This window comes from Coccinella septempunctata, chromosome 1 (assembly GCF_907165205.1).
Source record: "Coccinella septempunctata chromosome 1, icCocSept1.1, whole genome shotgun sequence".
NCBI lineage: Eukaryota > Metazoa > Arthropoda > Insecta > Coleoptera > Coccinellidae > Coccinella > Coccinella septempunctata.
In genome coordinates this window covers 897,464-910,469 of record NC_058189.1, presented here as the reverse complement: position 1 = coordinate 910,469, position 13,006 = coordinate 897,464, and the positions used below count along the sequence as shown (strand labels likewise).

General features: G+C 35.9%; 2 protein-coding genes across 2 annotated transcripts in view; one reads left to right on the top strand and one right to left on the bottom strand.

The window, feature by feature from the left end:
• The window catches only part of LOC123308636 (transcriptional regulator Myc-2), a 128,992-nt gene extending 122,421 nt beyond the window's left edge, over nt 1-6,571 (top strand). The window contains exons 5-6 of the mRNA XM_044891394.1: nt 2,598-2,886; nt 2,970-6,571. Coding sequence (XP_044747329.1) covers nt 2,598-2,886; nt 2,970-3,348 — 668 coding nt within the window. The 3' untranslated portion in view covers nt 3,349-6,571. The remainder of the gene's footprint in view (nt 1-2,597; nt 2,887-2,969) is intronic.
• A 3,919-nt stretch (nt 6,572-10,490) lies between these two features.
• LOC123317103 (WW domain-binding protein 11) lies at nt 10,491-12,940 on the bottom strand. The gene is made up of 6 exons (XM_044903479.1): nt 12,754-12,940; nt 12,556-12,681; nt 11,997-12,094; nt 11,682-11,933; nt 11,118-11,506; nt 10,491-11,047 (listed from the first exon to the last, which is right to left on the bottom strand). Exons 1-6 carry the CDS (start codon nt 12,815-12,817, stop codon nt 10,591-10,593), a joined length of 1,386 nt encoding a protein of 461 aa, XP_044759414.1. The 5' UTR covers nt 12,818-12,940; the 3' UTR covers nt 10,491-10,590.
• Nucleotides 12,941-13,006: the final 66 nt, after the last annotated feature.

Below are 13,006 nucleotides of genomic sequence, written 5' to 3'. Positions count from 1 at the left end.
CTAACATAAGCACTTTCGAGAAACTGCCTCGATTTTCTACTTTTTTTTTCACCCTAAATTGCACGATACAACAATTATGATTCTCTCAAAAGTGACCTGGTGCATCTAATCCGATGAACTTGGTACTGAACCCTTAATTGTCCAGCCATTTGTTTATGTTTTTTTTTTCGTTTTTACGATGCCGGAGTCACCTTCCACAGTCCCCTTCTTGAAATTCAACAAAATTTTATCGAACTTCTAGGGGTTGTATCTTAGCTTGGATATTTTATATAGACAATTTTTGACGAGTTTGACGACTTATTTTGATGAGTTCTACCTTCTGTCAAAAATATGTATTTATGTATCATTTATTTATTTCCTATGTATTCGTGGCAGTAAAATAAATTTTTTGGAGGAGCCCTCATAACCCAAAAAAAATAGTTTATATCACAGTGATATGTTCCGATTTCCGCATTTATATTACGTTTTTTCGTGGGTTGAATCCAGGAAAGGCTTCTGTCGTTGAGCAAACTCAAACTTCCACTCTTGAAATCGTTTTATCTACTTCGTGTTATCAGCATTAAGTAGTATCTTATAACCGTAACGTTTTTTCGGAGGTACTCCATCAATTATTTAATCGATCGTTCCAATCAGAACGCTGTAAATATTGGACGAATGTAAACAAGGAACGCATCAGAGGAGTCGTTCTCAAAAAATCAAATATAGTTTCATTCAGGTACTGAGGTAACAGATAAGGACAATCTTGATTTAATATTTATTCGACGATCTAAAAACGCGATAAATGTCAGTTTCTAGGTAAAAGCATCCATCGTTTAGCTGCAGGATGAGTTCAGTGGCTTCCTAGAAAATTTCCTTTCGATAACTTTATTGAGTTCCTACTATCTCATAGTAAAAATAAATATATTGATTTCGGGTTTGAATGATGTAGTCTTTAGGTTTTGGTTCACGAAAAGCTTCGCCACTTTGTATTTCAACGGATTTCAAGTTCATCTTCAAAATCTTTAATCGACTGATGCAAATGACTATAATCTTTGCTACTTTTCTTTCTTCAAAGTAGGTAACATTGCACCTTAGGAAAAATTAAAAATTTCAGTAATTGGAAAATAAGTTATGTTGAAAAAGTTTTTCTAAAGCCTAAAGCAGTTACCACTGAACCGGAGGTAGATCTAATCTCATAAATGAATATTGATCTACGACTATCTAATATTCGTTTCATCTATCTGACACCAATATAACACAATGTAACATCTACCATCCTGATACAGCCTGTAAGTGATTGAAAAGTTGTTTGATCAGTTTGGTAGATCATGTACCCATTCTCATTAATCACGAGAATTCATTAGTCGACGAATATTCTCCGTTCAAACGTTGCACATCCAGATGAATCTTTCAACAACGTATACCCATTGATTTGGTGGCATCAGATTCACAACTATAAGGTATACGATACGTAAACTGAGAAACCAATGAACTTTCTTCGGTAACGTTGACCTGTTCACTATTTGGATTACACCGCGAATCGTAGCTATTCGAAAACAAAAACAAAACAGGCGTTATTGCACCCAAACAAAACCGTATCAATTCGACATAGTCATCGAAATACTGTACGAGTAAAATTTGCATTAGACCCGTTTGCACCAAACGCACTTAGTGTTAAGTGTCCCTTAAAATGAACCCTTAACTTGAATTACGTTGCACCAACTGTTAAGTGACATTTAAATGGCTAAAGCTAGCCTTAAATTTAAGCGCTCCTGTAATGACCACTTAGGTATTTAAGGGCGGGATTCTAACCTAAAATAATTTGTTGAACTGGCTGCAGAACTTCCCATTTTTGATGGATTTTGAAAATTGAATGAATTCATACTGAATACCAAGCCTTTTTTCTGCCTTTATTGTAATGCCATCAATGTTTTTTAATTTTCAATTTGGTGTCACAAATCATAATATATTCAGCAACAAACTCTTTTCTTCTCTTGAGAAGTTGAGAGCTCTTTGTAGATTACCACCACCTGCTTGGCAATCATTCACCGTATTCTTACTAACAAGGACAATACGGACATTTTCTTGACGTTCCTGTTCAACATCAATGAAGCAAATTCACACAAGACCGTACAAAAAAAGTGAAAAAAACTCATATAAACTTAGGTACCTTTTATTTGACAATCGATATCTTTATCAATAATAAAACAAAAAGTTGTCACTCCTTGATAATAATATAATAATTTACTTGAAACTGACTGACAAGACAATGAAGTTAGGTTAAAGAAGTGACAACGATCATCAGCAACCGGCCAACCAATGAAATGGCTTTATTGGACTAGGATGAAGTTGCACCAAAATGAAAAACTGAAAAATTGCTAGTTATAAAAACTTAAGGACCCCTTACTTAAGATTCTATTAAGCCACAGTCGTGCAACTGGGAATAAAATTAAGCGTCCATTAACTTTAAGCGACACTTAGTTAAGTACTCGTTTTAGGGGGTATTGGTGCAAACGGCCCTTAATCGCAAAAAAATTTAACGTCCAATCTCAAAAATTCAATTTCAACGCCTAGACCAATCGATAGATCGGTTACTAAATGTCCTCCTCTCTTTACAGAAGAAGAAATCGATGTCGTCTCTGTACCAGATAAGAAATATCCCGTCGGCACCAGGATGGGTTACATACCGCCCACGAATCCACCAAACGGCGGTCGTCGAAACATGCAAAGACCCTCCGAACCCGCCATGACCCAGGGACGCAACAACAGAAACGGCGTCAAGGTCATGTTACCCACCAAACGGACTATTCCAGCCACGGATTACCCACCAGCCAAGAGGAGAGCAACAGCAGCAGCAGCACCAGCTCCCGCCACCGAGAATAAAGGAAGAAGACCTAGGCAAACAAGGTGAGCTTCGACTCCACAACGAAATGCTATAAAATAACTAAAATGTTATCCTCCTTTTACGCCATTCACGATCTTCATTCCAGAACTACCAACCAGTCCAGAAGACGGTCCAATAACAGTCATGACAGCGAAGGTAGCGAGAACGATCAGCATCATCCCATCGAGAAACGCAATCTCCACAATGACATGGAGCGCCAGAGACGAGTGGATCTTCGTAAGGCTTTCGAGGATCTCAGAAAGTTGGTACCTGAAGTTATGAGGAAAGAGAGAGCAGCCAAAGTGGTGATATTGCGCGAGGCAGCGAAATACTGCAACAACCTGACTCAAACGTCGAAAAGCATGGAGCAGCACATGGTAGACTTGGAGAATTACCAGGAGAAGCTGATATGGAAACTGTCTTATTTGAGGAGGAAAGCGGCCAAGGAGAACGGATTTCTCTGCAATCAAGACTACGACGACTAGAAGAAAGATTGAGCATCTAGCGGCCTTGGGAAGGAGTCCCATCAATACAATTTATGCTGTGAAAATTCGAGGAAAGGGGTTCGAAATTCTTATTTGATTCTGATTTTTTTACATCCGAAAATGTTGAAATGATGTATTATGCCATCAAGTTTCATAAATGAAACAACGCCTGCGTTTGAAGTACTACTTCAGTTGTGTAGCAGGTATTTGCCAATTTTCGTATCTTACAAAAGTGTTTGTAAGAGGATATAATTAATACTGATTTCCCTGTTATTTGAAATTAATTGTATCTTCATTTAATTCGAGTAATTTATGTTGCTCTGGTTTTCGTATTTTTTTTTTTGGAATTATAAATGGGCGATGATGAAGAAGCCCTGTCAAAAATTACATCGCTTCTGATGGAAGTTTGTAAATTTGTAAAAAAAAATCCAAGATTGAGGTTACGAATATAATCCCCCTAGATAATTGTGAAAATAATTTCTCAATGCCAGAAGAAAATCGACGTAGAATCGAAAATATATATTTTGATAATAGATTAACTTGTTAGAGTTTTCAATTCATATAGAATTTTCAATTAAACTGTGAATGAATCACTGTGATTTTAGCTTGATTTAAGTTCATTTTTTTAGGGTAAGGATTATGTTTATATATTTTCAAGGCTTATTGTACAGTGTTCTTTTTGATTTATATTATCAGAAAAAAAAAATTCAATTTTATCCGGTTTTCGATTTTTTGCGATTTTAAATTTCATTTTTTCCATTTTATGTATCTTTTTCCATTTCCCAATGTTATTTGAAAATAATCAAGAAATAGTGTTTATTTTAGCTAATTTTACATCTTATCTTCGCATCATTTTTTCAGTTATACAATTTTACATATTTTTTAGCAAATTGCAATATGTTACTCGTGTGTATATTTTTTTATGATGTTGAGGATAGTTGTTTTTTGCTGTAAACAATTTTTTTTTATAATGTCAACTGTAGATACTTTTATTCAGTCAGAGTTTTATCTGACGTTGTGTACAAATACTTTTTTAAAATCTTCATTTAGTTTTGAAGATAAACTTCAGTTGAGCGTTTTTCTACTTATGTTTTTTATTAAATCATGAGATTTTTTCTGAAAGCCCACTTTAAAGGAAGCTTCATAAGAGTGTATTGGTCTAGCAATGCGATGTGTTTTAAACATACTTGAAGATAAAAATGTGCACCAAGTTGAATTTCTTCATTGAAAAGTAATCATTTTTCTGAAATAATGATGATTTTCGGTTCGCAGCACGGTAATCCGGTATGCCTTGACTGATGAAATTGAAAAGAATTCGATAAAATTTTATACTTTATAATATGTTTTGCTTTCTCAACATTTATACCGAACTTGTATCGAGATTTCGTACAGTTTGATGAATAATACAAAATTATTTCTTATGTAATTTTTTTTATACGATTCAGCATTTCTCACAACTAGCCACTAGTGTAGAAACATGAAATCAATTCTTCATATTATGTACATTATATATTTCAATTTTGACAACCTATTTTCATCTTTTGTCACAAAATCGAAAAGTTGAGGGTTTGACCTTCTACCTCCATTTCGAGTTTTGTCTATTTTTTAATTCCCAAGATTATAAAAGTCCATGTATAATTGGAATAGTAACATTTTGGACCAGTTGGAGGAATCTGATTGAAGCAATCATGGCATTCTCATTTCCTTGCTAAAACGGAGGAAAAATTGGTCAAAAGCACTTTGTCGATTTTTAATATTTGGAATAGGAACCATCATGATATAATTCTGAAATTTGAGTTTTCAATGGATATTATCATCTTAGGTCTGTGTACCATATATCTAGATCTTAAGTGCTTGAACTTCATAATATTTAACAACTATATATAATGGGAGATTGTAAGCTATTCTTAATCTTATACTTAAGGTAAATACGGTGGATTTTAGTGATCTTGAATATTAATTGCACTATTTCATGAAGTGGGTTGAATTTTATAACTTTATATTGTTTCATTTTTTATTGATTGAATGAACATTTTAAATTGGTATTTCTGAATGGATAAGTGAAGGAACAGGATTTTTTGGCCATTTCTCAAGGAATCTGCTCTTTTTTGTTTCAATCCATTTGCGTGATGAAGTTATTGCTACATTTCATCAATTAAAACTTCTTTTCAGTGAGTGATTAGAAATTGTGATTCTGTTCCAGATCCTTATCCATGTGTCAGATGTGATAATAACTAAAAGAAATCGATATTTCTGAATGCTTTCATTTGAAGAATATTTTGCTGAATATCCATTTCTTTCAATCAACTGGTAGTGTTTTGTTGTAGTGATTAAAGTTATTTTATGCGTTACATGATTATTGAAATTTATACATTGAAATGTTTTAGTCTTCCCTAGGCTCCTATGAGCAAGATTTGTTTTATTATTTAGTCGTAAGATGAAGAGAATTGTTGTGTTCATAAAACTATTTCACAGTATTTTATACTTTTGATAAATACTTGCAAAATAGAAAAAAATGTAAAAAACCAAAATACAAAAAAAAAATTGTAATTGTAAACCATGATTACCTGAGATGTTCATGCATCTATTCCTCTGAAAAATAATAAATAAAAAAATTTCAATCAAAACAGTGCTGAAATTTTTCAATGAAGTGTCTTGAGGATATAGAAGAAATGGAAAATGTGCCATAAATTTTTAATGTGCATTTTTTTAGTTTGTGTACGTAAAATTTTTGAAACTGAAATTTGCTCATTTTTAATTACAGAACATAAGCATTTTAAAGTGAATCTCGAAGTTAAAGAATTGCGTCTACATGTATTTATTGTTGAACAGGAGATGCTTTTTTTCTTCGTTTATTTTTGGAAATATTCAGTAGTTGATTCAAAATTTTTAATTACAGTGTTAATCAGTCCAACAGTTCATTCTTACATATCTGTGATTTTACCTCGCTATCGACCAAATATTTAGAAATAGCTATTTGAGAAGAAAATCACACATGCTATATTCCCATTAAATATGTCAACAGGGCAATTCTCTAAGCTTAGCGACCACTTGTAGTTAAGAAATACTACTATTTGTGTTTGTGTGAAGAAATTACTGATTATCCAATGTTATATATTCTGTACTTATGCGTTTTCTAACATTTAAGTTACATTTCATTTAATGGTTTTTAATAGTTCCTCAGTAATAAGTTTACAAATAAAATGTTGCTTTATAAAATAAATGTGCGTTGTTTATTTCAAAAGTAACCCCACCTTACCATTTTCTAATCCTCAACTCCTACTATCAGTAAATATATTGTTTGATGACTAAAAATGTATTGCTGACATTCAAAAGAATATATAGGTATACAGGGTGGTCCAACGAAAACTTAGCACCTCGATTTTCCGATTTTGAAATGAAAATGTGGAACAACTTTTCCGCTGATTTTGAAGAGGGATGAGGGGTGTTGCGATAACTAATTTTGAGGATCGTATCGACTACTACTTATTATTATTATTATACTTATTAGTATTATATGACCCTTAAATTTCGCTTCGAATTATCCATCGATTTTGAAATAACAGCGAAAATAATGAAAGAGGCAATGTGGAAATTAAATCGAGAATATTATTCGTATCAAACACATTTCAAAGGTATTTGGTGCAACTGGTTCAGTCGGAAGCAAAAAGAAGGTAAATGAAAGAGACGAAGCGAGGGACATGGCTGTCTTAGGTCATGTAGGAATGGATCTGACCTTGAGTACTAGGAAATTGTCTGATGTATCTCTAGTGTTTCACCAAAGAGTAACAACAAGAGGTTTCACTTCGCCGATTTACAAGGGAAGATCGAATGCATGGAATTTCAACCTTGAAGTGGGGAGACGCTACGCGCCAGCAATACTGCGCTCAGATTTACTATAGTCAAACGAGAATCTGGGCGACCAATCAGATTGGGACCTGCGAACAGAACGAACATCTGCTTTCGTTTTCGTCCCTCCACTAAACCAAGGAACATTCAAGGGCATTGAAACGCAACCGGCCAAAATGGTAGAGTGAATCCTCTTGTTGATACTCTTTGGTTTCACGCACAAGAATCATGAGACACCTTAAACAACAAATTTCATCCTTATAAGATACGGCATTGTAAACCGGCATATAAATGTCGGTATTCTTGGTCAGATGAAAGTTCAAGATTATTTCACCTTTACCCATCCTTTGCCACAGTTTGTGTTCTACCCCTACTGGTGTGAAAACACGGGGGGAGTAGAACGCACTCATTAATAAACTGCCTCTCTTTTTTCTTAACTTGATTCAGCTCTGAAAAACTATGTCTCCTGAAATCTCCTGGAATTTTTGTTTGCTAGTACCGATCTTGGAACATAGATACAAGGAATGGAAAATAAACATTTGTTGTTGTCCAAAGACTGGAGTGAGATAGTTGCTCAGTGTCGCCAATCAAAATTGAGATAGTTGAATCTGACATCATTTTCCGTACAAAAAGGTAGGAGCTATGTAAATTTATTTATTTAACGCCACTGCCTTAGTGTCGCGCTTGACAGAGAAGCATCGAATGTTTGTACCACAACAAATACATTCATAGACGTGTGTCCATTCCATGTATTTATGTTCTAAGGTACCGATAAGCCAGAGTTTAGACATTTTCATCGACGCGGATTTCATCTATTTTCGGCACATGAAACATTCCGTTTCCACCCCCCACCGGTGGGTATAAAAAGAGATGCCCCCTACCCGCAGATCAATTAATTCTGTTTTGAGTTTTCATGCGGTAGCTAGTATTCATACTGATTTAGTGTGTGCTGAGTATTCGAGTCTGTAATTAGAAGTGATTCCGTATTTGGTAGCGATTAAAATTCTGACATTCATTCCAATTAGTCCTGAATTCTGTGTAGTGTCTAGGACGTTAACTCCGTGTATTATTATCAGGGAACCTCAGCCTCCACCTTTATCCATCCTTTGCCACAATTTGTGTTCTATCCTACTGGTGTGAACACACGGGGGGAGCACGCACTCATTGGTAAACTGCCTTTCCTTTTTGTCCTAACTTGCCAGTGTCCACCTCTACTGTTACTACGAATCTCTGCTGGTGTGTAAACCCGGGGAGAACAGAAAGCACTCAGTGGTGAACCGCCATATTTCTATGTCGTCTTTCTCAAACCCTAACCCTGTTGAGTTCCGGCATCATTGCCCGTAAAGTGCGAGCCTTGGTTCTGGCTGGCGAACGAACACCCGTGGCGCGTTTTAAATCGGATCCCCTTTTCTTTCCGTTCAAGTCGCTCAGAGAAATCACCACCTTTGCATTGCTGTTTGTATATAGTTTTGAGAAAAATCCTCCAAGAAGTGTGAAGAAGACTTCTATTCCACCTATTGCACTGTGATTTTCACTTGACTCCATGCGGTAGCTGGTGTTAATTCTTATTAAGTTTGTGCTGAGAAGTTGAATAGTAGTGATTATGGATCTAGTGGCGATTTGAATTCTATCAGTTATTCTGATTTTGCTCGATTGTTCTAGGCAATTGTTGAGACCGATCCTCTAGACGAGCATGTAACGTGGTTACCTCGGAGAAAACTTATCTCGAGTGCCAGCTATTCTTTTCACTAGGAAGCAAACCTACCAGAGTAGCTGCTAGTCGGAGACAGAGTTCGCTGTTATCTAGGGTGGTAGCGATAACGAAGTAGTCAAAATCAAATTATGTACCAGTTTATTCACACCTTCGGAAACTGATTATATATATACAACGGAAATATGTGTAGGTATGAAATATGAGCGAATCGATCAGCAAACATACATTCTGGAAATTCTATCCGATCACGAGCACTTTGTAAAGCTTATACCGGGTACAGTGAAAAATCAAAGGTTGTTCAACCAGAACTGACGAAATGGATACTAAGGATGACCTCGCGAAGTGAAATGACGTGCTATATGGTATCGGGATGTAATTAATTGTATTTCTCCAGGAAGAAAAGAAACAACCAGGGCGGATCTATTCGAAACTTTTATTCGCTACCCCAAGGTCTAACGCTCCAGGACTGATAGCGGAGAAAAGGTCTATTTTGAGCGTAACTACGGAATTTCACTGACGACGAGCGGTATCTCTTATTCTCTGCCCCAAGGGCTCACGCACCATAACTGATAGAAAAGAAGAGATTTCGGTTTCAACACTTATGACGCTGAACGCGAACAGGGGGGTTGACGGGACTTTCCCTTCAGTACCCCAAGGGCTTACGCACCATGACTGATAGCGAAGGGAAAAGTCAGACTCGCGAAACAGGGTAAGGTACGATAAAATATAACAGAAAGCGATACAGTACAGCAGTGTTAAAGAAGTAACCGGTGTAGGTCTAATTAAGAAACTGAACGGTAAAGACGGGGACCTACCTCCTTTATGTCAGGCATTCGCGGAAAACAAACGAAAACTAAAAATTAATTCCTAAGAGCACTAACCCTCGCAACACAAAATTATTTCTAAATTCGTTGAACGGCTTGTCGTGCACACAATTAAAGAGTACGGAGCGTAAAAGTGACTAAAGAGTAAAAGAGTCAAAGTAAAAAGAGTCGAAAGTAAAAGAGGCCGTCGCGGGGGAAAATCTGCTTTTATAGGCAAATCCCCCCCACACGTCAAAATCTGAAAATTCAGAATGCGACAAGAGTGGAAAACGTCGTCAGCTCCGGTTTATCGCATATCAACATCAGAAAAACAGCATGCAAGAAAAACAACGTTAAACACAGATAAACGGTTTTTTACATTTACTCTGCCTATCGGAATGAATGTATTGAATATTTGAGAATTAAATATTTTCAAAAGCGGAAATGTGAAATGAAAGGAATGCACTAAAATGAACTCCAATTTTTCTCAGAAAACTGGAGATCATTACAAGCCTTCCAGAGGTAAGACAGTACTCCCTATTATTATCTGGGAACCTCAGCCTCCACCTTTGCGCATCATTTGCCACGATTTGTGCTCTACCCCTACTGGTGTGAAAACCCGGGGGGAGTAGAACGCACTCATTGGTAAACTGCATTTCCTTTATTTTCCCAACTTGCCAGTGATCAACTCTACTGTTAGTACGAATCTCTGCTGGTGTGTAAGCCCGGGGGAGAACCGAAAGGGGAGGTTTGCTATTTTTCAAAGTCTATCGGAATTGCAAATCATAAAATAAAAATTTATTACGAATGACAGCAATTACATTTCAAATTAAATAAAGATATATACATATAGTATTTACAGTCCAGAACAACTTTTCACATAAGATTCTGCATTTCTTGCATGAATTGTTTGTAAGCATCATCCTTAGTATGCTGTTTGGCCATTGCTTGTTGATGAAAATGCATTTCTTTCTGTTTCAATTCTTGCACCAACACTCTTGTATTTGATTTCGATTTTTTGTCTTCCCTCTTGACCCTCAATGCTGAAGGAACGAATCTAGTAACATCGGCACTCAAGTTTCTTATTTGTGGTTTGGCTGATATAGTTGCCCCTTGCTTATGACTGCCAGACTCCGATCTACTTATTAGCTGTGGACCAGCAGAAAGAACATTGGGAGTGGCTAATGACAGATTAGATGATGCAGAAAGGGCTGGTGGTGGTCCTGGTATTCTGATGAGCCTTGGTGGTGCAGGAGGCAGACGTATGGGTATTCTTGGAGGTGGTAAGCCAGGAGGGAGAAGTGGTCTACCGGGAGGTGGTCCAGGAGGCAATCTGTGAAAATATCAAAATAAACAATTTGTATAAATATAAAATAAAGTTGAAACTGAAATCTTTGACTTACCTGAGTCCGCTTGGGAACATAACTGGCATTGCTGGTGGGTTGGGGGGAGCAGGAACCACAACAGGTGGGTCTGTGCCAGGTGGAAGCAAAGGTTCCACATGAGCAACTATTTTTCTACTGTTTTGTAAGTCTTTTCCAATTTCTCCCCTTTTTTGGACTGATTCCATTTCTTTCATGAACTCATCAATATTTTGACCGGATAAAGCAACCATTTTCTGTTGTAAAGAGGTAGGCTTGCTTGTATTTGAATCAGATTCGTTACTTTCGTTTGTGGCCTCTTCTTCTTCATCTCCCTTTGTCAAATCATCATAATCCATTATTTCTCCATCTTCATTCACTACCGGAGGGGGTCCAGGTGGGCAACCTGGTGGCTCCCTGATTGGTTTACCCTGAAAAGGATAATATTAATTTTTCAAATGGTTACCCGAAATTTTTTATGAAATAATCACTTCTCATAAAAAAAATTGTATGTTAAGTCTTATCTGAAAAATTAGTGGAGATCTCAACCTACAAATTATATAAATATAAAGTATCACATCATATATGTTTAATTATTGTACTCACTAGAGCTTGAAGCTTCATGGCTGTAGCAATAGAATATATAGTATGTTCTTGTTTTTTCTCTGCAGGCAACGGTATTGAAGCTGTGGTATTCTGAGGTTGTTGCTGTGGAAGTTGTGGTAACGGAATTTCATCAACTTGTACTTGTTGTGCACTTTTCACCGATTCATAAAACACAACTAATTGATTTCTTTTATGTTCATATTCTGTTTGTTTTCTTTTGAGTTCAGCCCACTTTTCTGAATCATCTTTATACTGAAAAAACGATACAAAGTTATTAATATGAATATTAATTCATATCTAGAACTGTTTACTCACATACATAGACAAAACTCTGTCTAATGTTTCACGCAGTTTTTTACGCTTGTCCTTCAGGACTTTTTCGTTCAATGGAGATGGCTGATTTACATTATATTCTAAAAAAAATAGGTATGCATAAATACAATATGAACATTTCTAGAAAATCATTACACATTTTTCTTAATTTAAAATAAAATATACTGAACAATAACATTAAAGCTTCATTTATGTAAGATTTCCTAGAATCCTCATAGTTCCCATAACTGTGAAAACATCAAACAGCCACTCATTTTTGTTAACGTTGAATTATTACTTTTGATATCTTCGCTGTTAGTAAAAAAAAAGTTCATTTACAGATACAAAATGTGAGTAATCACTGATGCAAACTTGAATTGACTCAAAAAAATTGTGTGGAAAAGTAGATCACAAGTATTGAATCAAGTCGAGCCGTGCATCTTTTCCAACGCATGAAATCAATACATTGAATGATTTTTGGGTTGAATCATTTGGTTTGTTAAACCTTAAAAGCGTGCTTGATATGAAAAAGGCATGAAATAATTCAGGTAATTTCACCAACCCATTTGGTCTATTTTCTCGAGTTCTTCTAGAATTTGATGTGGATCTTTTCCTTTGAGCACAGCGGCTCGCACCATCTGCCGTTGCTTTTTATTCTTTTTCAATTCTTGTTTTCGAGCTTCTTTTCCTAGAAGAATACGAATTTATTTTAGTATATTCATTTATAAACATGGTTAAAAAACCATTATTCTTGACTTACTTGCTTGGTCTGTTGGATTCATATATTTACCACTTTTAGTGGTATTTATTGACCTGCGACCCATTCTTCGAAATTATTAGGATATTTACCAGAAAAAGAAAATATAATAATTCAAACAAAATCAGGACGCAAATTGAAATTGCCTTTTATTATCGGATGACAGATAGCCATAACCTAAAAATGAATCGATTTTCTGTGGTCTTTGTAAGTAACTGTCAGATATGTTGACGGCCAGTGGCGTCGACAGTGAAAT

Excerpts from the sequence above, each read along its gene's own strand:
- LOC123317103 (XM_044903479.1), bottom strand. The coding sequence starts at position 12,817 with ATGGGTCGCAGGTCAATAAATACCACTAAAAGTGGTAAATATATGAAT. Across the intron at positions 11,934-11,996 it reads ACAGAGTTTTGTCTATGTAT|TATAAAGATGATTCAGAAAA; the intron begins GTGAGTAAACAG and ends TCGTTTTTTCAG. Across the intron at positions 11,507-11,681 it reads CCATGAAGCTTCAAGCTCTA|GGTAAACCAATCAGGGAGCC; the intron begins GTGAGTACAATA and ends TATCCTTTTCAG.